Consider the following 27,438-nt stretch of genomic DNA (forward strand, 5'->3'; position numbering starts at 1 on the left):
ATTTGTCATAAAACATCGTTGTGATAAAACGTCAAAATAATCGGTAAGTAACATTATTACTTATTAGTATTAATACTAAATCTAGGAATCCTAGAGCCACTTTCCCAGCAATACATAGTCGACGATGCTAACTGTATACACATACATTAGCGACAAGAGTGTGGAAGTGCTACTAGAAATGCCAATAGACATTGAAACTATGACGTACTTATCTACAAGCATTACCACACTTTGTCACTTCCAAATTAGTGCACTGGAGACGGATTCAAATATTTTTCCTCTTTTTTTCATTCCTTGGCGTTTAGAGCCTTACAATTTTTCTAGCGGTGACACCAACAAGACGTCCGTTATTCGCTCGTTGGCAAGTTATAATATAACACTTTTTTCTAAAGTTGCAATAAATGCACAAATTATTAAAAAATACAATCTAGGTCAAACATGTCAATAGGCATAATTCCTATTAACCTTTTCAACGCCAAAGACCACTAAAACGGTCATCGTCTGTCGTGCCCGCGACGCCAATGATCATTAAAAAGGCTATGGCGGACGTTGTCAAAGCGACTTTCCTAGTGTCAGTTAAGCTTCATATTCGCTCTTCACCAGTTAACTTTTTGGCGTCCATGGCATTTCTTGACACGTGTGGAAAAGCGTTGAAAAGGTTAAAAGGAATCGTGCAAGAGAACATAAAGACTTATCGCTAAAGGTGGGTCTAACATGGGACGGGCCGTATAGCTTTACATATATGCCGTCAACTGCAACATTATGTGGCATTCTCAACCAAAAGGGTACTTATTGTCGGTGGTCAATAAGGCGCTATTTCCATATAGCTTCAATTTAAAATCAACCTTATCGACTACCGACAATGTTTTGGTCGATAACGTCACATGTATGTAGTGAAAATAAAGCTGCTTGGTTTGAAAAAAAAAAAACATTGATTTTCTAGAGTTACACAGTGTCTGCAGCATTTTTGATAGCCCAGATTGTGCAGTGTTATTTTAAACGTCAAACTTCTATGAAATTATGACGTATAACACTTGCACAGCTTGTGGTGCCAAAATGGCTGCAGAGTTATCGTGGTCTACCTCTATCAGATAGCTGTGTATTCCTCTTAACAGTAATCGTCTTCCTATTCAACATAAATAGTAATTTGATAGAGTACCACTGTTCTTGAAGCCAAGCATTGTTGAAGCAATTGACGGTAGTTACTTTTACCACATACTATGTGGTTTACAAAGCAATTTTTTATTTTTACTCAGACCACATTTTTTTATTGCGTCGTAGCAGTTTGAGTTACTCGCTACGCACAGGGTCCAGTCGAGAATCCCTCGTTACATTTGGGATTTGAAATATGTGACGTTCTCAAGCAAAAGGTACCACATTATTTCTTACCATAAGGGCGAAATTTGCTCGTATTTTTATACGAATAACCTGCCAGAGCGTCCCTATGGCAAGCGACAATGTGCTACCTTTGCTTGAGAACGTATAGTTATATTTAATGTGATAAACGTGGGCATCGGTGTATTTCAGCGTTTGTGGAGTGTAGTGGTCAAAACAGAAAAGAAGGTACTTAAGGCTCTAATAATAGAGTCGTGTTCAGGTATTTAAGAGTAATTGAGCCGTCCGGTATAACTAGCGGCGACGGTATCACTCGCCGACGGTAACACTTAATTTATTGCCATAGATTGAAAAGACGCTAGTAAAAAATGCCAATTAGGGATCTCCTAGACGTCTTAAAACAGTCGGTCGCACCACCGCATCGTTAAAACGTTTGGTAAATTTGGTCGCACGGGACGCGTCATAGGGGGATGCCCGGGACGTCGTTCAGTCCGGCAGGAGCAGGCGGTGCAAGCACTCCACGAGCATGAGTCGCCAGCTGTAGGCGGCTAGGGCCGCGGCGGCGCGCTAGTCGCGGGCGGCGGGCGGCGGCGGCGGCGGCGGCGCCAGGAAGGGCGGCGGCGGCGCGCCCCACGGCGGCGGGTTGTAGCCCCCGCGCCACGCCGCGCCCGGCGGCGGCCCGCCCAGCCCGGGCGGCGGTCCGCCCAGCCCCGGCGGCGGGATACCCATCATACCTTACAAAAAAAAAGTATTCTAAGTTTCAATACTTTCCTTGTATACTTAAAAACACGGTGCATAATACGAGTATGTAGATGATAGCGAAACAAAACAATGTACATAAAATAAGTAGATTACATTTTACGATATAGTATTTACGTGATGCAATAGAGAGCTTTTCAGTGTACCGTGTATACATAGGCAACGAAGCTCGCCGAGTTGCCTAAGTGAGGCACGAAATTGAAAAGCGATTATATCACTATTGTATACAATATTTTTTCTACGAATCATCTAAAATAATACCTTTTTTACTATAAAACTTAAATGATTAATGAAAATTAGTAAGTATCTTAGAAGACAAAAATGTAGTACAAAAAACATAAACGCGCGACCCCGCGTTTAGTCTTTTCTATGGGAGCGTGGCGGCACGTGATTTGTTAATTTTTTTAAGTTGACTACAGCATATTACTGGCTGTTTAGGTACCGTCATTTAAATTATTTATTTGTTATTGTAGTCTATAATAATATTTATAGCTTTATTACATTTACTTGATCCTTTTGCACTTATTTGTAGTTTCATGTGATACCTAAATTTAATTATTGTATAATATTTCATGAATACATTTTAAAAAGTAAAAATTGTAATTTGTAATTGAATGAATACAGAATGACCGAATATTGTGGTAGCTATGAAATAATATTAACAGATAATATATAAACCGTAGGTACCAAGTAAAGGTAAAATGATAGTTACCAGGCGGCGGCGGCGGCGGCGCCATGTGCTGCATGGGGCCGGGGCCGGGGCCCAGCTTGTCGCCCTGCGGAACAAAACTCATCAAATATTTAAAAGGCCTAATTAAATTAATATAAACTAGTAGCTCTGTGAGCTGGAGACCTCGCGAGCATAACTTCAAAACGAACAAATATATAGCTCCGACATTTTGAAAAAAAATCTAACAGAAACTGAATCGACAAAAAATTTGAAAACAGTTTCGATGGTTAAATATAACAACCATCGAAACTGCTTTCACATTTTAACGAGAATCCGTTTAGAATTGCGAGCTGTAGAGGAAAACACACGGACATAAAAAAAGCAATTTTGCCCAATCTGAAACGGAGACCCACGCTAACGCTCGGTCAATAAACAATGTTGTAAAGTTCAATACTTTGTTTTAAGTTGTAGTAAAATAAAAATATTTTGAATGGGCTATAAATATTCATAATTCGTGTGCAATTTTTGATTTAAGTACAATCAGTATCAAAAGGGTTACCTTTAGAAAGAATAATCGAAATTATAATAATTCTGTAAAGCAAGAATATCATAGTGAAAATCTCAACGTCAACATTTTGTTCTGTGGCACTTTCTTGTTCATTTATTATTCGTGGTAAGTCTTAAAAAACTGCAAGTCAAAATAATCGTCAAATCAACAATTAGTGAACGTTTTAAAATAAATAGTGATGTACCTGGTGGTGCTGCGGCGGCGGCGGCGGCGGGAAGGCGGGCGGCAGCCCCGGCGGCGGCGGCTGGTTGTTGGCCACGCCTGCACGCCGCACGGGGAGAATCATATTAAACATTTCCAGGATCGTAAATATAATATTACTAATGACGAAGGCAACTGTCAAAATGATCAACCACGCCACTTAAAAATAGCTTTCACCACTCTACTGGGTTTTGTTGTAATTTTGCGATACACTTATATATTGATGTAATAAGTAGATCACATCTTAGATAGGTATAGAAGCGAAAGTTACCGAGCCAGGGCGCGGCGTGCGGCGGCGGCGGCGGCGGCGGGTACGCGGTCGGCGGCGGCGGCAGCGACGTGGGGATGTTGCCTGCGAGCGACACTACATTATTACATAAGCCGATTAGAAGGATAAGGGATACAATCAAATTATATTATTATTGATTCTATATTTCTAATCATAAATAATAGTACATTACGATACAAGTGCGAAAAATAGGAAATTCGAAACGAGTGGCGATAAATTAAAACACGACCGAAGGGAGTGTTTTAAATCGACACGAGTTGCGAATTACCTATTTGCACATGTATCGTACGTTTTACAATACATATGGCCTTTTAAATGTTCGACACAGTAACGTAATATGCTAATTTTCGCACTAGTGCGCTAAAGTAGCACCATATGTACTGTAAATGTTATTATTTTATTTAATGATATAGGAGGCAAACGAGCAGATGAATCGCCTGATGATAAGCGATTACCGACACCCAGTTTCTCAGAGTTCTTTGCTTGAAGGTTGTTGGAAAAACCGCCGTGAAAAATCCTTGCAGGTTTGTATTGACACCTGGGCCCTATTTAATAAGCATTACAATCCTACAATTTTGTATAAAAGTGACTTATTTGTTAAAAATTATGTTTATTAAATGATTATGGTATGGTATGTTTTTCATTGCAATTTTCAGTAAAGAGTGTTTTTCTCAGGGTTTTATATTAACCATTTTTTTTTTAGTTTTGTTGCGAAGCAGGTCATAACTTCGTTTTATAATGCAAAAGTGTGGTTGTGCGCATTTGTAGTCGGTCAAACAACTTAGTAGAAAAAGACGCCAATTTCAGGGGTTCTATGGGCTATCCCTTCGCGACTACAACTTTAAAATTTTGCGCTTTTTTCTACTTGCGGAAATGGTTTGACAGGTTATAACTGGCAATTTTGAATACGGATTGAGGGCGCGCCGTCTTGGTTGTGCCCGCCGACTCGGATGCGTGGTCTCCTGCCTGCAGCACGTACCTTGCGGCGGCGGCGCCATGAGCGCGCGCGCGGGCGGCGCCTGCTGGAACAGGCCGCCGCCGAACCGCCGCGCGTTGTTGTTGCCTCCCCCTCCTCCCCCCCCTCCCCCGCCGCCCGTGGTGTTGCTGCCGGGGGGCGGCGCCTCGCCCAGCTCCGCCATTAGGGACATGTACTCTTCGTCGATCTTAGCCTGGAAATGAACAAACAATGTTCATTGATAACTAGATAAGATAAGCTTTATTGGTAGCATACTGATACAAGTCAAATACAATTTTGTACAACAAACATACAAAAAACACACTACTCCTTCCGACTATGTTAGCTGCCGAATTCAATCGATTTGCTTACTATTTTATTAATCTACTGTAAATGTCCACAGTGGACGTTACACCCACCTTGTTAGGCATAGAGCTCGGTGTGTGTCCGGGGCGCCTGGCGCGACAGTCCCTCGCGATGTGCCCGGCACCGCCGCAGGCCGAGCACACGACGGCCGAGGTGACGTTGGGCTTGTCGGGACACAGCCAGGTCTTGTAGTACTACACCCACCTTGTTAGGCATAGAGCTCGGTGTGTGTCCGGGGCGCCTGGCGCGACAGTCCCTCGCGATGTGCCCGGCGCCGCCGCAGGCCGAGCACACGACGGCCGAGGTGACGTTGGGCTTGTCGGGACACAGCCAGGTCTTGTAGTACTACACCCACCTTGTTAGGCATAGAGCTCGGTGTGTGTCCGGGGCGCCTGGCGCGACAGTCCCTCGCGATGTGCCCGGCGCCGCCGCAGGCCGAGCACACGACGGCCGAGGTGACGTTGGGCTTGTCGGGACACAGCCAGGTCTTGTAGTACTACACCCACCTTGTTAGGCATAGAGCTCGGTGTGTGTCCGGGGCGCCTGGCGCGACAGTCCCTCGCGATGTGCCCGGCGCCGCCGCAGGCCGAGCACACGACGGCCGAGGTGACGTTGGGCTTGTCGGGACACAGCCAGGTCTTGTAGTACTACACCCACCTTGTTAGGCATAGAGCTCGGTGTGTGTCCGGGGCGCCTGGCGCGACAGTCCCTCGCGATGTGCCCGGCGCCGCCGCAGGCCGAGCACACGACGGCCGAGGTGACGTTGGGCTTGTCGGGACACAGCCAGGTCTTGTAGTACTACACCCACCTTGTTAGGCATAGAGCTCGGTGTGTGTCCGGGGCGCCTGGCGCGACAGTCCCTCGCGATGTGCCCGGCGCCGCCGCAGGCCGAGCACACGACGGCCGAGGTGACGTTGGGCTTGTCGGGACACAGCCAGGTCTTGTAGTACTACACCCACCTTGTTAGGCATAGAGCTCGGTGTGTGTCCGGGGCGCCTGGCGCGACAGTCCCTCGCGATGTGCCCGGCGCCGCCGCAGGCCGAGCACACGACGGCCGAGGTGACGTTGGGCTTGTCGGGACACAGCCAGGTCTTGTAGTACTACACCCACCTTGTTAGGCATAGAGCTCGGTGTGTGTCCGGGGCGCCTGGCGCGACAGTCCCTCGCGATGTGCCCGGCGCCGCCGCAGGCCGAGCACACGACGGCCGAGGTGACGTTGGGCTTGTCGGGACACAGCCAGGTCTTGTAGTACTACACCCACCTTGTTAGGCATAGAGCTCGGTGTGTGTCCGGGGCGCCTGGCGCGACAGTCCCTCGCGATGTGCCCGGCGCCGCCGCAGGCCGAGCACACGACGGCCGAGGTGACGTTGGGCTTGTCGGGACACAGCCAGGTCTTGTAGTACTACACCCACCTTGTTAGGCATAGAGCTCGGTGTGTGTCCGGGGCGCCTGGCGCGACAGTCCCTCGCGATGTGCCCGGCGCCGCCGCAGGCCGAGCACACGACGGCCGAGGTGACGTTGGGCTTGTCGGGACACAGCCAGGTCTTGTAGTACTACACCCACCTTGTTAGGCATAGAGCTCGGTGTGTGTCCGGGGCGCCTGGCGCGACAGTCCCTCGCGATGTGCCCGGCGCCGCCGCAGGCCGAGCACACGACGGCCGAGGTGACGTTGGGCTTGTCGGGACACAGCCAGGTCTTGTAGTACTACACCCACCTTGTTAGGCATAGAGCTCGGTGTGTGTCCGGGGCGCCTGGCGCGACAGTCCCTCGCGATGTGCCCGGCGCCGCCGCAGGCCGAGCACACGACGGCCGAGGTGACGTTGGGCTTGTCGGGACACAGCCAGGTCTTGTAGTACTACACCCACCTTGTTAGGCATAGAGCTCGGTGTGTGTCCGGGGCGCCTGGCGCGACAGTCCCTCGCGATGTGCCCGGCGCCGCCGCAGGCCGAGCACACGACGGCCGAGGTGACGTTGGGCTTGTCGGGACACAGCCAGGTCTTGTAGTACTACACCCACCTTGTTAGGCATAGAGCTCGGTGTGTGTCCGGGGCGCCTGGCGCGACAGTCCCTCGCGATGTGCCCGGCGCCGCCGCAGGCCGAGCACACGACGGCCGAGGTGACGTTGGGCTTGTCGGGACACAGCCAGGTCTTGTAGTACTACACCCACCTTGTTAGGCATAGAGCTCGGTGTGTGTCCGGGGCGCCTGGCGCGACAGTCCCTCGCGATGTGCCCGGCGCCGCCGCAGGCCGAGCACACGACGGCCGAGGTGACGTTGGGCTTGTCGGGACACAGCCAGGTCTTGTAGTACTACACCCACCTTGTTAGGCATAGAGCTCGGTGTGTGTCCGGGGCGCCTGGCGCGACAGTCCCTCGCGATGTGCCCGGCGCCGCCGCAGGCCGAGCACACGACGGCCGAGGTGACGTTGGGCTTGTCGGGACACAGCCAGGTCTTGTAGTACTACACCCACCTTGTTAGGCATAGAGCTCGGTGTGTGTCCGGGGCGCCTGGCGCGACAGTCCCTCGCGATGTGCCCGGCGCCGCCGCAGGCCGAGCACACGACGGCCGAGGTGACGTTGGGCTTGTCGGGACACAGCCAGGTCTTGTAGTACTACACCCACCTTGTTAGGCATAGAGCTCGGTGTGTGTCCGGGGCGCCTGGCGCGACAGTCCCTCGCGATGTGCCCGGCGCCGCCGCAGGCCGAGCACACGACGGCCGAGGTGACGTTGGGCTTGTCGGGACACAGCCAGGTCTTGTAGTACTACACCCACCTTGTTAGGCATAGAGCTCGGTGTGTGTCCGGGGCGCCTGGCGCGACAGTCCCTCGCGATGTGCCCGGCGCCGCCGCAGGCCGAGCACACGACGGCCGAGGTGACGTTGGGCTTGTCGGGACACAGCCAGGTCTTGTAGTACTACACCCACCTTGTTAGGCATAGAGCTCGGTGTGTGTCCGGGGCGCCTGGCGCGACAGTCCCTCGCGATGTGCCCGGCGCCGCCGCAGGCCGAGCACACGACGGCCGAGGTGACGTTGGGCTTGTCGGGACACAGCCAGGTCTTGTAGTACTACACCCACCTTGTTAGGCATAGAGCTCGGTGTGTGTCCGGGGCGCCTGGCGCGACAGTCCCTCGCGATGTGCCCGGCGCCGCCGCAGGCCGAGCACACGACGGCCGAGGTGACGTTGGGCTTGTCGGGACACAGCCAGGTCTTGTAGTACTACACCCACCTTGTTAGGCATAGAGCTCGGTGTGTGTCCGGGGCGCCTGGCGCGACAGTCCCTCGCGATGTGCCCGGCGCCGCCGCAGGCCGAGCACACGACGGCCGAGGTGACGTTGGGCTTGTCGGGACACAGCCAGGTCTTGTAGTACTACACCCACCTTGTTAGGCATAGAGCTCGGTGTGTGTCCGGGGCGCCTGGCGCGACAGTCCCTCGCGATGTGCCCGGCGCCGCCGCAGGCCGAGCACACGACGGCCGAGGTGACGTTGGGCTTGTCGGGACACAGCCAGGTCTTGTGGTCGAGCGCGGAGCAGTTGGCGCAGCGCGGCGCGTCGGACTCGCGCAGCGTCCCGTTGAGCTGCGCCAGCTCGCGCAGCTGCATGCGGCGCAGGTCGTTCTGACCTTCCGGGACCTGATCAATACATTAAAAAAAAACTGGTTAAAAAGTTGAACCTTGTGAAACTAGTTTCGGCCAAAACTTTCATTACATCCAAAAAAGTTGCACAGGTTTTAATAAAGAAAATCATGAGTAAAAGGTAGCCAGGCTTCGCCTTGATATAGTGTCTCTCTCGAAACCCGCCCAGAACCCACTAAACGTGATTACGCTCAATTTTTAACACCACATCAACAAATTCGAAAAAACCTTACAGCCAGTGTAGCTTTATTTGACGTTCATAAGCGCATTTTAATATGCCTACTTGAAAAATAAACAATCTTTATATTTAGGATCTCTGGATTTGATGGATGGATGAATAGCAATCAAAAACTAAAAGACCGTAACTCCATTTAATATAGTAATTGAATATTTATTGTTTCGTGACTGACCTCGACGCCCTGCCGAATAACTTCCTTGATCTTGTCGAGCGCCTTCTTGACGCACTCGGCGCTGGCGGCCGTGATGTAGGCGTGCAGCGGCTCGTCCTCGCCCGGCAGCGGCTGCCCGTCCTTGCGGCCCACCTGCACCGACATGACCACCATGTTCAGTAACGTCTGTCGGATCCGACAACCCACTGATAGGCCCCGTGCCCGTTAGAAGGTCGGACATCTTGTGTCCGCTTTCTAAATAGTATTTTATACAATCGTCATATAATAGAGAGCTTTTTAGTCGAGTACCGTGTTTAGGCAACGAAGCTTGCTGAGTTACCTAAGCAAGGTACGAGGTTGAAAAGCTTGATTATATCACTGTTGTATACAATACTTTTTCTATGAGCCTAAAATAATACTTTTTTTATTATAAAACCTAAATAATTAATGGAAATATGGTTTAAGACATTTATTATCTCATAAAGAATTTACAAAATTCACTTACATGAGATACACTTATATAATAATACTTTTAAGACTAGCGAGCACTATTTAATTTTATAAAGATTAATACGAGTATAAATTCTACATATAAGGTTTTGTTATGCATGGTAAAGTGGGTAGGAGGAATCGGCAGCTTAGAGGACAATTTACTTTGACCGTCCTGTTCAGATGCGTCACAGCGTAGATAACGAACAAGTCGTGTGAATACAAATGTTCACGAGTTATAATGTAAGTAGCATGGATGGATGCGGCATAGCTGTGCACACTACAGATGTGATAAAAATATTTGAATTAAAGGTAATGAACTTATTTATAGTCATTTTAGTTGTTATTTCGTTTTAATCTTATTTATTATTAATTATTTAAAGTTATTATTTATATTATTTAATATTAGTTTTTATGTATTTACTTATTATTAACTATAATAGTTGAAATTACTGTACTAATTATAAGAAGATTCTAGATACATTCTATAATTATTTATAGATTTATCATTTTTTTTTTAAATAATATCAATCAATATTTGGGTAATTTATCTGATTTGCCCTTTTTTATCTAATTTAATTATTATACTTAATATAACAATTAACTAGCTTATTATTATTATTGTAGTTGTAGATTATTGAAAATATGAAATTTTAGGTGTTTTTTGAAAGTAGTTATAGTTTTAGACTCTTTGATATCTCTCTTTGAAATTGGTAAGTAACTCAACAAAAATGTAGACAAACGCGCCCCGCGCCGTTTAGTACTTTCTATGGAAGCGCGGCGGCACGTGATTGTTCATTTTTTTTTATAGTTTACTACAGCGTATCGAAAGGGGTCTTACAGTTAAGTGGGATCCCATACATGAAACGTACGCAATTATTGTTTGGTATACGAAATATTAATTCAACCATTACAATTGAAAATTGAAATAGAAAAGCTAATTTTGACATTGATATTTTCTTAGCTTGGCTTATTATATCTTGGCGCCTGTCTTCTTCTCCATAGCAAAGTCTGACCAGCAAGCCTTACTGCATTGACATACGGTCAACTTTACCTTGCCCTCCTTCACGGAACCCTTGCCCCTGATGATGATCTTGGCCCCGGTTTCCTTCTCCATGGCCTTGAGCGTGTTGCCCCTCGGCCCGATCAGGAGACCCACGAAGTTGATGTCGGGGTGCTCCTCTTGCGGGATCATCACTTTATCGTGCACGCGGATTATCGGTGGCCTGTGGAAAAAAAAAATTAAACATCGACGATACGATATTCCATCATGGAATGCCAGTGCCTATCTTCCGGCTTCATCATCAGACCTTGAAACCTTATCGTGGTCAAAGTTCATTAAAAGACTTTTCTAACAAATCCAAACACAGCTATGATACGATGTTCCATCATGAAGTTCCAGTTCATATCCGGCTCAATCATCAGATCAGTTCGACAGTACCATATTATTGTATTGTCATCAGAACTACATACAGCTGCCAATTTTCATGACGCTACGATCCTAGGAAGATGGTTAAATTGGTTACCTTAGATTGTGTGTGTGTGTGTGTGTGTGTGTGTGTGTGTGAGAGAGAGAGAGAGAGTGTGTGAGTGTGTGTGTGTATATATGTGTGCGTGTGTGAGTGTGTGTGTGTGTGAGTGTGTGAGTGTGTGTGTGTTTGTGTGTGTGTGTGAGTGTGTGTGTGTGTGCGTGCGTGCGTGCGTGCGTGCGTGCGTGTGTGTGTGTGTGTATTTCTACTACTTGAAAGTTGTCTGGAAGAGATCGCTTTTTAGCGATAAGACCGCCTGTTGTTGCTTAGCTTTTTATGTTAATTACTGTATTTAATCATATTTTCGTTGTGCACAATGAAGAATATAATTATTATTATACTGACTTGTAGTCCGGCGGGGGCTTGAACTCCGGGTTGATGGTCTGCATCCTGGTGACGAGGCGGTGGCGCTCCTCCTCCAGCTTGCGGCGCGTGCGGTACTCGCGCGTGTTCAGCCGCTTGCCGTCCGTCGAGTAGATCGGCTCCGGCGACGGCGACCTGCGGGCCGGGCGCATGTAGCGACCTTCGTGCGCTCACGCATTGTACGAGTGCACATGGATTTACTTAAGTTTTATTTTTAATTTTTTTTTTTTCTTTTAATATTATAGGACATTATTACACAAATTGACTAAGTCCCACAGTAAGCTCAATAAGGCTTGTGTTGAGGGTACTTAGACAACGATATATATAATATATCAATATTTATAAATACTTAAATACATAGAAAACACCCATGACTCAGGAACAAATATCCATGCTCATCACACGAATAAATGCCCTTACCAGGATTTGAACCCCGGACCATCGGCTTCATAGGCAGGGTCACTACCCACTAGGCCAGACCGGTCGTCACTTAAAAATAGTTTGATTTATTATACATCGTGTTTTTTTTTTTGTTAATTTCAAGGGCGCATCCCTCAGCTTAAAATAAGTAAGTTTCTCAAAGACGGGATTCTAATTGACTCCATTTCGGAGATAATCAATAATTATTTTTTATCTCATAAGGCCCTTACGAGCGTGTACACTTGCCTTAGGGCTTGTTTACATATTGATTAGTGTTTAGTACGAGTTGATACATTTGCTACTAAACGTATGTACTATCTCGGACGATCGATGTTCGAAATGACATTGATATGTCAGTTTTCAATGTTTACTTAAATAGTTTGTAATTAGTGTAATTTTTTCATACCAATGGCAAGTTTAACAACCGGCTGCAAGGTTGACTAAATATCTTCAAGATATAAATATCGTGCACCTAAATCACATTCACTCTTTCGTTCATTTACTAGTCCAATCAAAGCCCTGTGTGCTCTTCTGTCGACACCTATAATTAAGATGTGAATTGTTTTAAAAACATAAATTTCTAACATAATTAATCGATGTGCACCCGTGACCAATGCGTGAGTCTGGTCATAAAACTAAAAATAAAAAACAATAAATCTATATAAACGAGCGATAAATGCCAGGTCAATAAAAATGTATAAATTTCATAGTGTAGTACTCAATGTAGGAACCTACATTTAACGCGCGCTATGTTAGGAATCCTAACTTAGGACCGGACTGTCTAAATAGCCGACTACAAGTTTTTAGGGTTCAAAGTCAGACCAAACTCTACTCATAAGGCTCGCGTTTTTTTTTTCAACAGATTTGTTTTCATCTTTAAACCGCGAGTGTGATCCCACCTTAAACCCCGCCTACACTATCCTAAACTCGCCCTAACGCCCTGAGAAAGAATAGATTAGCAACCTGCAATATAATCATTATTCATATTAGCCCTGAAAATAATTGGATTAGGATTATTGATTAATTTCCTGTGGCTGAAAAGAACCGTTAGGATTAATCGAGGTTCTGGACCTGCAACATGACAAGCCATTAGGTTGCCTTTATATAATGAGTTATGTAATGTTAGAATTGTCATCGGTTCGGCCCGTGGAAGGTGCAGGAACACACATCCTTTAAAAATAAAATTTCGTTAATACATTATATCAATTATATGACAGCGCCATCTCTCTTCCTGAGTTGATATAATGTTTTTTGATCCTCCTGTCTTTGAGTCGGTTATAAAGGCGAAAATCCTTGAGCCAAGACATAAGTACAAGGGTATTTTTTGTTTATTGGTCTGAATCAACATAATAATCAACAGTATTTAGAAAGTGATCTGTTCTTTACAGCATGACACAGTAAGTTAAGCTTTTGTACACCTGATTTGGCATAGAATTGGGAATATAAATAATTAATATTAATAATTATCACGATATAGTGGGCGTCGCTGTCTAACTGTCCTGTAAAACAGAGCGGCTGATTCATTAATTAAATGTAAGGGTTTTAATTAATTTAATTACTTATATATAACATTGAAGGCGGACGTGAGGCGACATGTAGTCTGAATTATTCACACCTGGAGGCGTTTCGCCTGTTCCTATTATCTATTTTCAAAGACAACACTAAAATAATTGAATAAAATATTTGGATTGTTTAGAAAACTATTAAGAAATCTTGAGTTGCTACAGTCCATATATTGAACTGAACGGAGCAAATGCTCATACTACAAATATCTTTATAGGTGGTAGATACAGATAATGCTCAGTTCATGCTATGGAGGGCGCTTGCTACATCCAGCTCAATAGTTTGTGGCGAAAACCGCAACTCAAATCTGCCTTCCAAAGCACACAGTAACAGATATGTTAAACCTCTCTGGCCGGCCTCCGCCGCACGGCTGGCCGGCTGCCCGGGCAGGCCGGAGCTGATTACCTCTCGTCGATGTTGGCCGGGATGCCCAGGTCGCCCGAGCGCAGCTTGCGCGACACCTCCTCGATCTGCAGCTGCACTGCAAGGGAAGGGATTAGCCCGCAGCGAGCAACCGACGCATTAGAACACGAACAAACACCCCCCACCCCCCCCGCCCCCCACCCACCCGCACTTACCCAACTTAAAACTATAGGGATTTAAGACACGTTGTAAGCTATTATTGCTGAAATGAAAGTAAATTTTGATGCAAAACGATTAGGATTAATGTACATGGACATACTTTAGGGAATAGGACCTACGAAAACCTGTCCATCAAATTTGAACTTTTTATCACAAAGAAAAGTAATACATTTGAATAACAAATATTTGAGGATGGATCCTTTTCGCTAAACTAAGTCCAAATGTAAATAAAATTAAATAAATGTCGCGGATTTTGATGTGACCTGGCGTAAGTGGGATCCGAAAACAGTGAAGATTACCTTATAAAACGATAGTCAATAAATCATAATAATCAAAAAGTAATATTAACAGTGTAGCATATAAGGGGGTCATATTCATTATTTAAAGTTTGATACATCAATTATAAAATTGTCTGAGTTTCAAAGCGCACTTCTTTTATTCTCGATCTTTTTATCAATAGTACATAAGTAAAAGCAAAATACACATTTAATGAAACTAGTGTAATTTTATTTCTATTTTCATAGAATTTAAGTCGTAGAATTTCAAAACTCACACGGTTTTACTACAATTTCAAGTAAATTTAGCATGTGATCCAGTTTTTTATGCAATATATGATACAATATTCACATATCATCCCAAAATGACAATATTTGTTTGACTATTAGAAGTCCAGTAAACAAAACTGGATCATATGCTTTTATTAAACAATGTCTCAGCCCATATTCTATTTTTCACTATTTAGTTATCCAGTGATAATTATTTTTGATTCAACCTTCACGCATTACGCACATAGCTATATTTTTCTCAAAATTGTCTGACAAAGTTGACTTTTGTAGTTAAAAAATTAGGTGGTAGTGTATAGTTTATGGTCAGTTAAAAATAAGAAATTTAATAACAATATAGCCTGTATTTACGTAACTGTCATTTTTTTCCCCTTAGAGATTGCCTCCTTCGTTAGACAATAATGTATAACAAGCTAGAACATTGTAAAAAATAGATTACAGCCCGGTTGCAACACAATAGTAAAGACAAGAACACAGTAGCGTCACTAAGAAAGTGTGTATATAGGTATAGGTAGGCACTCACGTAGATACTGCTCCTCCTGCTGCGGGGTGAGCGTGGAGGGCAGCGCGGTGGGCAGGCCGGGGATGAAGGTCTTGTCGTGCGCGCCGCCCGTCCAGCGCGTGCGCCGCCGCCGCGCGCGCCGCTCCGCCGCCGTCTCGCCCGGCGGGCCTGCTCATGGTGAGGGAGGGAACCTTTTATACCCATTTCTACTTAAACATTTAGCTTCAATTGGAACTAAATCTTGGTCAAATATTGTTTTCTATTTACTTAACACCACACCGATCAATTATCTTGATGAAATACAGCCGTCTTCAGCTACACCATAAGCATGACTTCTCACAAATCATCCAGGACCTAAAGATAATTCATGGGAAATGTGGTGTGCCATTGAAAACAGCCCTTTAAAAGGAATATAGTGGATTAAGTTATCCTAAAAACATACATTAATAGGATAATCCATCAACACACAGATGTCTACATTTTCCGACCCAAATATTATCTTGACATTTTAAATTAAAATTTTTAGCTTCATACTCTTTGCTTACCCAATATCTCATCTGTGGGAAACAAGGAGTTAAATCAACATGTGATTCGCTAGATTATCTAAAAATTCAAATTTAGAAACATTGATTATTGAACACGGATTTCACTCTGGTAGACTTGGTTTAATGTTAGTGTGCCTCACGACAGTTTAAATTCGATAATTGATATTGACTAGTGACATCCCAAGCCATAGTGGCATTGCTTACCCTGTCCGTCGTCCTGATCATCATCAGGATGGTAGTCCTGCGGGGGCTGCGACTTGTCCCTGTATCTGCCCTCGGAGCGCGCCTGCAGCTGCTCGAGCTTCTGCTGCACCGAGGTGGGCGGCGGGATGGCGGTGGCGGCCGACAGAGCCGCCGCCGCGGCCGCCGCGGGCTGCACCGGGGCCGCCATGCGGCGCTGCGCCACGAATGTCTGCGAACACGTTACAGGTTGACAGTTCTCTCATATTAGTTTATCCCAGTTGTACCCTTTGCTTATGATAACATGGGGTCATCAGAATGAAAACCAAAACTGTCAGAAAAATAAGAACAATTATATAAGACTAAAAAAATTACATCTGTTTGGAGCACTTGACTTGAGGTTGAGCATAAGGAAAATGTTCCGAAATCACTCCAAAATAGGAAAACAATTTACAAACATTAACAATTTAAACCTTTTTATCAGCCCAGTTATGTGCTGAATGACTGTGTTGTGAAAATAGTAAAGTAGCAAGTACAGCTTACCATGTAGTTCACATACTTCTAAAAAAATAAAGTTATTGTTTTAAATTGTGTATAACAAACACACACAGATAATTCACAATTAAATTTGAACATTTTTTGTTACCTGGCATTCATTTTGATTATGCTGAAAACATTAAATATAATATTTTATAACACTATTAGACTGGTTTTTACAGTTTACACTACACCTGCAGTAGTGAGATTTTTTACAAAATTTTGAAAGTTTGAAATCACTGCACTACACTATAAAATATTCTGCAAAATCATTATAAACACAGTCTCTTTCTTTGCAACATTGTGCAAATTAATCTGACATTGAAAATGCACAGCCATCAAGCCATCATTAACAATACGTACCTGGGCAACAGCTGCTGCAGCGAGGATGGCAGCATGCGCTGCAGGGTTGGCAACTCCATTGCCGGCCACAGCCCTTGCTGTCGCCTTCGTTGTGGTGCCCACCATCTGGTCCAGGAGGGCTATGGTTCCATCCCTGTGAGTAAAAACATGGAAAGACAAATTCTGGGTTTTAGTAGTTCTTTTTTTTATTGAAAAAGGCTATAAAAAATTAGTAATTAAATAAATGGACAATAGATGTCACAGAATGGTACCTAAGAGGAAAGAAAAGACCCCAATGCAAACTGAACAAAAGACGGGAAGATGTCTTTCCTGAAGAATGGAGAAGACTCTCAAAAAACCGCGAGAAGTCAAAGACAGATGACAAAGCAGAAGAAACAGAAAAAGTGTAAAAACATAAATGGATACTTGTATAACTATAAAAAAAAATGTAAAAATTATGGTGTCGGGAATAAGGCTATTTCAATTTCAATTCAACTGTTACTTATGAAACCAAAAGAATGTAAATGATCATATATGCTATAATTAGGGTTACCATCTGTGCGGGTTTCCCTGGATTTGTCCTAGTTTAGAGGTTTGTTGAGGTGTTCATTTGTAGTCCGGGTTTCAAATTTTAAAGTCTTAGGTAGCCCATGACACATGCACAACCTGTTTAAAAAAACCTGTTGACTTGTCCGGGTTCTGGACTCTAAAATCCGGAGTTTTCACGCGTCTTGTCCTGGTTTCCAAATTTTTGAGATGGCAACCCTAGCTATAATCATTGTTACATACTAGCAGTAACTTGTTTTTCAATAAAAAAACCTATCAATATTGCTCAATTCAATTATTCTTATTCCAATAAAAATGGGACAGGGGACTTACTTTTTTTAATTTCTACACTCATCCATCCATAATGCAAGTGATTATTAAATTTGAATTCAAATAAAACACACCCTTGAATTTCCTTGCAAATGGGTGCAGGTTTCCTTACAATGCTCTCAACTGAGCTACTCTGAAATATAAGCCTAGGTATCAACTTGCGGCTACACTTGGCTGCTGGAATATCATAGGTAACATGCAATACACATTTCCACACTAAATAATCTGTTTTAATTGTCTTAAAGACCAAGGGAATACACACTAACAATTGAAAGTGTGAAGCGGTTCCTACATTGTAAAATAGGTACTAACCTGTCTTTGGACTTCCGTCCCCGGCTGTGACTCCGGCTTCGACTTCGGCGTTTATCCTTGTGCCTGTCGCGGCTGCGCCCTCGCTCCTCCTTGTCTCTAAAACCATAAATATTTGCCAATTACATCAACAAAGGTTTTCTGAACGTAGGTAATTTGCTTGGTCAAGATTGTTCACTTTATAGCAGAAAATATCATGATTGAAATATTGGGAACATATATAAAGCCCTGGTCTTTCTCCTCACCTCTTAGAGCGATGGCGGTCCCTGTCCCGGTCCCGCCCGCGGTCTCTATCGCGGTCGCGGTCCCGATCTTTATCCCGGTCACGCTCTCGGTCCCTGTCCCGGTCACGACCCTTCTCCCGGTCTCGCTCCTTGTGCCGCTCGCGATCGCGAGATCGAGAACGGCTCCTATCGCGATGCCGAGAACTCATTATGCTTTTACTTAACCACTACACTAAGTTAACCTAATGCACTAACACGAACGATCCTCATTTACTTGAAAACGCACACTAAAGTTCTTCAGAGCACTACAACAACATGCAAGAGAAGTAGTTGCATAAAAATATGCCCTGGGAAACAAATCAATCAACAATAAATGTGAAATTTGGCAAAAGGTAAAATGGCGACGTTGGACTGTCAAATAACTTTTTTTTTATCGATGTCTGAGGCTACCAACTCTAACTTATTCAGCCATATCATCAAAAAGTTTCAAGGTAAAAATTGAATATATAATATTAGTGTTCAATATTGCAAAAGTCCAAAAAGATGTGAAACTATATCACCAATAATAACCGCAAGATATCCAGTTTCTCGCTAAGCTGAAGATAACAAAGAATTTAGTCATTGTCTACGCTCTTGTGATTCTATTGGAGTAGGTAGATGCTCTTTGGTAGGTAGTATCACAGGGTACTATTAATATTTCGCTTCCTAGGTACCCAAATCAGCACTCACGGTCTCACAGAAAAAAACCGGGCAAGTGCGAGTCGGACTCGCGCACGAAGTGTTCCGTACCATTATTTATAAATACGGCACAAAAATTATGTTTGTTGTATGGGAGCCCCCCTTAAATATTTATTTTATTCTGTTTTTAGTATTTGTTGTTATAGCGGCAACAGAAATACATCATCTGTGAAAATTTCAACTGTCTATCTATCACGGTTCATAAGATACAGCCTGGTGACACATGGACGGACAGCGAAGTCTCGGTAATAGGGTCCCGTTTGACCCTTTGGGTACGGAACCCTAAAAACCAGCTATTCTCTCTTGATACAAAAGCGCTTTTACGATTTATGATTCAAATCTTGACCTACCCAGGTAGGTGTAGGTACTTTTGAACTGGTGATTTGATTTGATTTTATTCTAATATTATAATTTGATTGGGATCGTTTTTAGTTGTAGTGATAATTTAATTACTGTAGCTGATTTTAATTGTTGACCCTTCTACAACCTCTCAGGTTATAGTTTATCTTTCTCTGCCTAAAATTTAAATGCAACGGTCAGTACATTGGGCTCATTGACCTCAACATCAAATTGTGTATAATAGGCACTAAAGGAAAAGGAAAGTATTTTAAGTACAGAGTTACACTCACAGGGTTGTAAATATTGCTGGATAGGTGAACTTTAGCTCCTAATAGGCCTACCTCTATCAGTTGTATCATTCTTACATGTTCGGACGATAGGCAAAATACTCCATAAAAGTACAGTCAACATAAATTTAGACTGAATAGTTATTGATATGGCAGGTTGACATGCAGGATCCCACGTTCAAATTCTCTAAACTTTTGACCAGTCTCGGAAAATGTCTGTTATCTAATTACCATGATTCCACATTAAAATGTATATAAGGAAAGGGGTGGTAATTATTAGACTAGACCAGATACTTTCTGAGAATAGCATATTCTTTAGATTAGGGAAAAAAAACAAATGTAGTGCTTCTTCAATATATTTTAAAGAACAAAATACATTTCTTACAACTTGTAACAGTTCAATCATACCAAAATTACAATTTCGAACAATGTTTTATTTTTACTATTGCTAATAAAATTATGTCATTACAAAATCATAGAGCGAGTTGTCACAGAACACTAACATTTACAGCTTAGAGCTTACATAAAACTCAATTCACAATTGCAGTCGATGTATTAAAATTAGATTGCACTAGCTTCACCATGATCAAGGCTTTCATGGGAAACTAAGAGATGTGAAACCAGTAGCAAATAATTTTAATACTAAAATAGTTGAACACAACATTTGTCCAGAGTAAAAAATGTTCCATGAATGAACAGAAAGATAAACTTAATTACTACAATCATATTTCAAATCTTCTTAATGCTAATTAATCCTATCCTTATGCTATTTAGTCCGGAACAAGAGTTCTCAGTAGCCACTCCACTGTCCACATCACTAGTTGTAAAGTTTAATGTTGAGATGAGCTTTCACTATGTTGACTTCAGGTCCGGTCTTGTCAAATGCAGCAGTATGAACTTTTGTTGAGTGAGTACCTGCAGAAATTAAAATTGCATGTTAATTTTAGTGTATCAGAATTCTATCATGATAATAATATGCATGGAAAATAATATAAAAACTATAAAAACCATCTTGTTGGGTTTTTGACTAAAAAAATAAAATAAAAACTATAAACATGTTGAAAACATTTTGCAAAATTAAATTAAAAGAGTCAAAATGATATACACATACATATACATTTCATCACTTTTTATAACAATACATGTAGTAATAAACATCGAAAAGCATACTTTGTGTGTTAATTTAATGGTATGATACTTTCAAATATTTTTAATAGCCATTACTGGCATAAACAATTATTATTGATTATACCTATAGTTCACAAAATAAACTTACCTATAATTAGACGGGAGCTCCAGGTCCACCTTTCTTGCCAATGAGAGATTTATGTATATGAGGAATGACACCACCGCCAGCAATGGTCGCTTTGATGAGACTGTCCAACTCTTCATCTCCTCTGATGGCCAGTTGCAAATGCCGGGGAGTGATACGCTTCACCTTCAAATCTTTGGAAGCATTCCCTGCTAACTCCAACACCTAAACAATAAAACGAAATTAAAAATTATTACAAATCCAATCTAGATGGCTGTAAAGTGTAAACCTATCCTTTTGTTATTTTTGTTTACACAGGAAGTTTTCAGTATATAGTCAATTTATCTGCTATAAAAACTGTTTAAAGATCAAAAGAAACTACATTTTATTGGTATAAAAACATTCAAATACTTTTGCCAAACAATACCAAAACATTTCCCGCCAAAATTGATGAGGTTAGAATATTGACAATGTCAACAAAAAAAAATACATTTTAATGTTTTGTAATTTAACCCATATGAAAACAGGGTTCAAAAGTATATTATGCATGGGTTTTCTAGATACTTCTGTATTATAATTACACTTTAGCGCTAGCCGCCATATTGACAAGAGAGGCGTCGCGTAGGTTTATAGCTTACCTCGGCGGTCAAGTATTCCAGGATGGCTGCAGAATAAACAGCGGCGGTGGCTCCAACACGACCATGGCTCGTTGTCCTATTTTTAAGATGTCTATGAATTCTTCCAACGGGGAACTGAAAATACAAGTCATTGTAAATTCCTATTGATTCCTTGGTACAAAATTAATGCCGCCATACTAAAGATCATGCGTATTATTCAATATTGAAAAATATTTTGTCATAACGATATCACCTTTGATTTAATGCTTAAAAATCATGAAATGAATTAAGAGATATATTTAACATACCTGAAGACCAGCCCTCGCTGATCTGGATACTGCTTTCGCCTTGGCTTTACCAGAATCTTTGCCCGCTTTACCACCAGCCTAAAAATCACGAAAAAACCCATTAAATTAAGTGCTATCGAGCTGAAACTTCGCCAGTAGTTAGATAACACCATTATGCACTGAATTACACAACAAAATCACCACAAAGTCAACATATTTTCACGAAATCTTGCAAAACTCACCATTTTGAAACGTGTAACACAATCACCACAACCGAGAACAACCAACACAGGAAGGCGCCAAATCGACTAATAACGGAAAAAGAAAGATGGCAGCGCTGCCTAGCGATGCGGTCAATGTAGCCAACCACATGTAACCGGATGTGACGCAAACTCCCAAACATGTTCGTTCAGAAATTGTTATTGATTTTGATGAAATCTTTTTGTTTGTTAATATTTGTATAATTAATTTACAGATTGTATAACGTTTTATATCAGGCGGCTTTATGTGTATGACAATTGGAAAAATTATATTTTTAAAGCTCTTCATAAAAAATAAAAACAATTTATTAGTGTGGATTGGTACCCCTGCACAGCGCTGCGTTAATCGCGCGCGTTTGTTTGGGTTTTGGGTGGGAAATAATATGGCGGGCGGATGGAGAAATTACCTTACCTACTTTATACAAAAAAATCAAATACGTGAGGGTTTCTGCCTAACAAAAATGAAGCTTTATATTAATAGCCGAGTAGATGATCTTAGCCACCAGGATCAGAGCAAAAAGTAGCAACATAGCAGCACTTTTTTTTTGTTATTTGCTATCAAATAAATCCTTAGATAAGGTTCAAGTTATGAGGCAGCTAGCTTAACATTCTAAACGCGATTTATTTAGTATAAATTTCCTTTTGACACTTGAAGAGACCTCTAAATCGTATTTAGTATTAGTACTTTGCCATTGGGGACCTTTTAAATCTCAAAATTTAATGTATTATATAGTACCTTTTTTTATACTACGTCGGCGGCAAACAAGCATACAACTCGCCTGATGTTAAGCAGTCCCCGCAGCCCAGGCACGCATGTTACTCCAGAGGAACTAACTAAAAACCGTCAATTTAAAAACAAAAAAAATCCTATTTTCTACGTGTTGACGAATTTGAGTGAATTGATAAAAAATTGTACTGTCAGCCAAGAAAGTGGTTTACCACTTTTTGACTCTATTTGTCAAGTAATAGAGTAGAAAAGTGGTAAACCACTTTCTTGGCTGACTGTACATATAGTTAAGGAGTTGTAATTAGTCATAAGGTAATTGATTTCATTGTGTTACCTTACGACAGGTGCAAACTTGTATAAGCGTAAAAGATATATGCTATAGAATAGATTTCTATAGCATATATCATACGCAGGTATGGTATAGGTACATGTGTATGAATTACGTACAATAAATACAATACAATTTACATGGTTACTTTACGTAAGTAACACTAATAAATCAATTAACATAAGACTAACTATTCAAATAAATCAATTCAAAAAACAATTCAAATAAATCAATTCACAGCTTCTTAAATACGCTATTATTATGTAAGTACTAACTCAACTTTCAGACATAATCCTTATTTGATTACATACCACGTCAAAGATATAAATATACAAAAATGTACCTACTCGCAGTACTCGCACATAATTTTGAGGAGGGGTCAGGGCTGCGCTGGGTGCCGGTGTAACGTAATACGTTACATGTTAAATAAAATAGACCTTAAAATCTACTACTTACCTAATTAAAAATATATTTACAACTCTAAACTATATTACACACGAATATATACAACAATACTGTCTTTTTATAAAATCATCTTCACGCTGATTAATTTGAATATCGTCGCGCCGTAGTTATTACATTCACTCAGAATAATGTTCACATTCGCGAGTGCATGAATGAAGTGCAGATCGGTGCGCTGTGTCATCGCGCGCCGCCGCTTGGTCGTTGATTCTACCAGGGATCGGAACCGGTTTTTTGGAAAAACTTTGAAATAAACATATATTTCGGTTTATTTTATACTCCAAATATAGGACTCGGTTGTGTTTTTAGATAATGACTTCGTATTATTAGATTGCCCAATTAGAACGGAAATAAACAAAGAACGAAAAAATACCGTTTTCGTTCCCATACAAAAAATACCGGTTTCCGATCCCTGGATTCTACAGACTAATAAGTTGAGTGGAACGCACGTCTTAATTATCGATCTCTGCTGCGGTTTGAAATAACGAATCCTTAATCGAATTTTAAGGCCTCTTACGCACTAGCGGTCGGCCGCTTAGGCGGTTCGTTAATGCGGCCAGCCGCCTGACGCGGTTGTTATAGCGGCTGGCCGCTATAGCGGCCAACCGCGATGACACCGCGTTAAGCGGCTGAACCGCTCGGCGTTTTTGATCCATTAATAAAATGGACGCAGTAGAGGTAGCTTGTATTCCTTATGTATTTGTACAGTCAGCATCAAAAGTAGCGGATCAAACAAGGTTTCAAAAGTATCTACCATTCTAAAACAGCTAAACAAAATGTGATGGTTCTATATGTAGAACAATTAAGACGGTAAAAGATATACTTTTGAATGTAAATTTTAGAGATTTGTCTATATTTGGAAAAGTTATCCAGAATATCAGATAATTTTGGCGCGTTGTTTCATCCGCTACTATTGATGCTGACTGTACAACCTAAAACAGCGAAAGAAAAATAAAAGACACTGGATTCATCCTTTACTAGAAACACCCAACTAATTTGGTCAGGTCGCAAGTTGTTTTCAAGAACTGAAGAAGCACGAAGATTTTTTTTTCTGCTATGAGAATGAACGTCTCGTCGTTTGAAGAATTACTCAAAGTTTTATATGATACCATCAAAGGATAACATACTAAATTTCGTGATTGTATCCAACCCGAACAGAAATTGGTAATAACAATAAGGCGAGTTAAATGAAAAAGTTTTTGTAGCTAAAAAAATATTACTCGGGACAGCTCTGAACTTGAAGTTCCAAGCTTTCATAAAGTGAGGTACGGTAACGGTCTCTACAATTAGGTGGGCCGTATTACGCTTGTTTGATACTCGCTCTCTGCTTTAAACGTAGTACTTATACTAACTACGCGACATAAATAGTCTACGTTTTGTAGACCTTTATCGATACAAAAAAAAGTTTCGTGTAAAATAATACTACGCACAGCCACAGCCCAACACCGATCAAAATGACCTTACCTTTGTATGGTAACTTCTCTCGTAACATCACTGCGCCTTTAATAGACCGCGAGCCAGGAACAATTTCCATGACCAATCGCCTCCCGGCTGAAAACTCGTGTAGTGGTTAACGGCTAGGTATGATGAACCCTCGTGGACGTCAGCTACCGCTCCGTTGGTGGGTTGAGGAATGACAGCCACCGAAACACGTAAACAAAAAAAATTGTCATCGCCTCCCGTTTGATACTTTGTCAAATGATAGTTCAAATGCTGTTGTTAATTTAAAAAATCGTCAGCCGGTTATATCGCGGTGGTAAGAACATCAGCTGATCGCATGAACATGTAAAAAATAAGCGCTATACCTTTTATGATAGCAAAAACAAATGATTGAACGTTGCATGTAGCATTTCATCAGGCGTAATCGCCTGAAAAGCCATCAACGGATTACGCAATTTACACATTACGCATACTTTGCCGCATGTAAAGTGGTAAGGCGCATATTTTTTACATGTTCATTTTACAGCTGACGGTCATTCCACCGCGATAGAACCGGCTGACGGTTTTTTAAGTTTAAAACAGCATCTAAACTATCATCTGACAAAGTATCAGCCGGGAGGCGATGACTGACAAAATATGCTCCTGGCCCGCGGTCTTTAAGCAGTTATCAGAATGTTATCAGACTAGCGCAGATCCCGGAAACCGCACTAGCGTGATAATTGAGGGTTCTTAGGGTTTAAGAGCCACCCCACACTAGCGTCTCCCGAGCGGCGGCGTCTAGTCAACACTATAGCTCTCGACGCAATGTTTGACGCAATTGCTCAGCGGCGCCATTTTCCATAGCGCTGACTAGTGTAGACTAGACACCTACGCTCAAAAGATGCTAGTGTGTGGTACCCCTAAAGAGTTAATTTCTGTGTCATGGTTTGCTGCTCACGTTTTTTGGGGCGGACGGTTGATACCGAAGGGTTTTATAATCTTGTGATGTGAAGCATTGAGGTAGTTTCACTAGATGGCGCTATTAAATATACAAGTGATCGATTACTAAAGATGGAAAACATCTGTAACCGGTAAAAACTAGAGATTTTTATAGCTAATAACCGTTTGTCTTAATCTGTTTTTTGGATTTATAGTATTTACTCGTATACACAATAAATCAATTAACTAATTTAGGCTTGTAATGCGTTTATAAATGAGGGGAGATGTCTTAATAACCTGTGTTTCTTGACGTACGTAGTATTTTTTGTAAGATGATTTGATAATTTTATACTACTCTTTGATTTGATCTCGTCTTTACAGGCGTTGGCAACCTTTTTGCGTCGAGACCGTCTTTTCTTTTAAATGAATACTTAGTGTTAAAAAATAAGAAAGAATACCGTTCTATAAATATTTTATGTGTTTTTTTTTTCTTTTATACTGGAAAAGTTTTCCGCTCCCCGGCCTCCGTTATACTACGACCCTGTCGCATTGTTAGGGAACAATTACACTAGATGGCGTTAATGGGGTTGGCAACTGTCAAAGATTTGCATAGATGGCGTCAGCATAGGTTTTCCCTGTCTCTAGTTTTGTTCTAGATCTTTGAAAAGAAATTTCTAGAAATTTGACTTCATGGGCATTAAATTTAGTACCCAGGTCATAAAATTCTAAAAAAAACAAGTAATTTACATACTTGTAAGGATTGACAGGTAAACCTATGCTGGCGCCATCTGTAAAACGCTTGCGCCGGCTAACCCCATTGAAAGTCAAAGCGCATCACAAAATATGGGGTCTACGGTTTTATACAGTGACGTCTAAAATAATAATGAAAACTATTTTTATATCGACTCGTCGCTTGAAGAGGGCAGGTAAGTAAAAACTTAGTTTGTAGTTTTATGTTTATTAATAAAAAAATCTTAACCTTTTTGGTTGCGGCATCACAGTATATTAATTGTATTACAAAATAAAGACAATGTTGTCGAGTATTCTTAGATGAACTGTACAGTAAGTAGCCTAGAGTACTTAATGAGCTAAGAACTAAGGTTAGTGTTAACTGGCAATGCACTCAGATTAAGTTTTCTATGGTAAGTTCTCAGCACCTAGTTTATTCAAAATGACGATAGGCGTTATGAATATTTCTTTCCAATTTAGCCCTAGAGATTGCCTTTGAATATTTGTTATGTTCGAGAACTTACCAAACTTGAAAATAAAATGTTCTGTACTTCTGTACATTGCTCGTGAGGTTAAACTTAGTTAAGTATGGCAGTGTTCATGGATCTAAAATACCAAATACGTCGCCATGACAAAACTGTGACTCCATAACACGCCGATTTTAATTTACGTGTGCACGCACACATTCACAATTCGAGGATTTAGTCTAGCGATCATTGGATCAAAACCGATACGTGATAAAGCTTCGTCTTAGCGACGTGGTGTGGTATTCTTCGTCCATGGCAGTGTTGCGTGGAGCGGCTTACGACTCCTCGACGCTTTCGCCGTCGCCGATGAACTCATCGCAGCGATCCTCCAGCTCCGTCTG

General features: G+C 42.1%; 3 protein-coding genes across 4 annotated transcripts in view; all 3 read right to left on the minus strand.

Annotated features, from left to right (window-relative positions):
- Positions 1–294: 294 nt before the first annotated feature.
- On the minus strand, positions 295–18,781 carry LOC133515715 (splicing factor 1). The gene is made up of 17 exons (XM_061848267.1): positions 18,208–18,781; positions 17,966–18,061; positions 16,799–16,931; positions 16,545–16,565; positions 16,442–16,459; positions 15,923–16,130; positions 15,195–15,341; positions 13,932–14,007; positions 11,526–11,678; positions 10,706–10,877; positions 9,184–9,315; positions 8,492–8,770; positions 4,802–4,991; positions 3,805–3,897; positions 3,517–3,593; positions 2,807–2,870; positions 295–2,069 (listed from the first exon to the last, which is right to left on the minus strand). Exons 1-17 carry the CDS (start codon positions 18,393–18,395, stop codon positions 1,903–1,905), a joined length of 2,214 nt encoding a protein of 737 aa, XP_061704251.1. The 5' UTR covers positions 18,396–18,781; the 3' UTR covers positions 295–1,902.
- A 1,109-nt stretch (positions 18,782–19,890) lies between these two features.
- On the minus strand, positions 19,891–22,079 carry LOC133515713 (histone H2A.V). Its single transcript, XM_061848266.1, has 5 exons — positions 21,949–22,079; positions 21,728–21,805; positions 21,441–21,554; positions 20,827–21,027; positions 19,891–20,465 (listed from the first exon to the last, which is right to left on the minus strand). Exons 1-4 carry the CDS (start codon positions 21,949–21,951, stop codon positions 20,833–20,835), a joined length of 390 nt encoding a protein of 129 aa, XP_061704250.1. The 5' UTR covers positions 21,952–22,079; the 3' UTR covers positions 19,891–20,465; positions 20,827–20,832.
- Positions 22,080–26,783: 4,704 nt separating this feature from the next.
- The window catches only part of LOC133515717 (SPARC), a 39,688-nt gene continuing 39,033 nt past the window's right edge, over positions 26,784–27,438 (minus strand). For both annotated transcript variants that reach the window (XM_061848269.1, XM_061848270.1), the window contains exon 9: positions 26,784–27,435. In XM_061848269.1, the coding sequence (XP_061704253.1) occupies positions 27,373–27,435 (63 nt within the window). In that variant the 3' untranslated portion in view covers positions 26,784–27,372. The remainder of the gene's footprint in view (positions 27,436–27,438) is intronic.

The sequence above is a fragment of the Cydia pomonella genome, chromosome 3 (genome assembly GCF_033807575.1).
Source record: "Cydia pomonella isolate Wapato2018A chromosome 3, ilCydPomo1, whole genome shotgun sequence".
Classification (NCBI taxonomy): Eukaryota; Metazoa; Arthropoda; class Insecta; order Lepidoptera; family Tortricidae; genus Cydia; species Cydia pomonella.

Bases quoted from the DNA above. Each gene is read 5' to 3' on its own strand.
- LOC133515715 (XM_061848267.1), bottom strand. From the start codon at position 18,395: ATGAGTTCTCGGCATCGCGATAGGAGCCGTTCTCGATCTCGCGATCGC. The intron at 10,878-11,525 runs GTCAGTATAATA...TTTTTTCCACAG, and splicing joins AAGCCCCCGCCGGACTACAA to GCCACCGATAATCCGCGTGC. The intron at 9,316-10,705 runs GTAAAGTTGACC...ATGTCGGTGCAG, and splicing joins GTTCCGTGAAGGAGGGCAAG to GTGGGCCGCAAGGACGGGCA.
- LOC133515713 (XM_061848266.1), bottom strand. The intron at 21,555-21,727 runs GTATGTTAAATA...TTGTATTTTCAG, and splicing joins CAGCGAGGGCTGGTCTTCAG to TTCCCCGTTGGAAGAATTCA. The intron at 21,028-21,440 runs GTAAGCTATAAA...TTTATTGTTTAG, and splicing joins TGGAATACTTGACCGCCGAG to GTGTTGGAGTTAGCAGGGAA.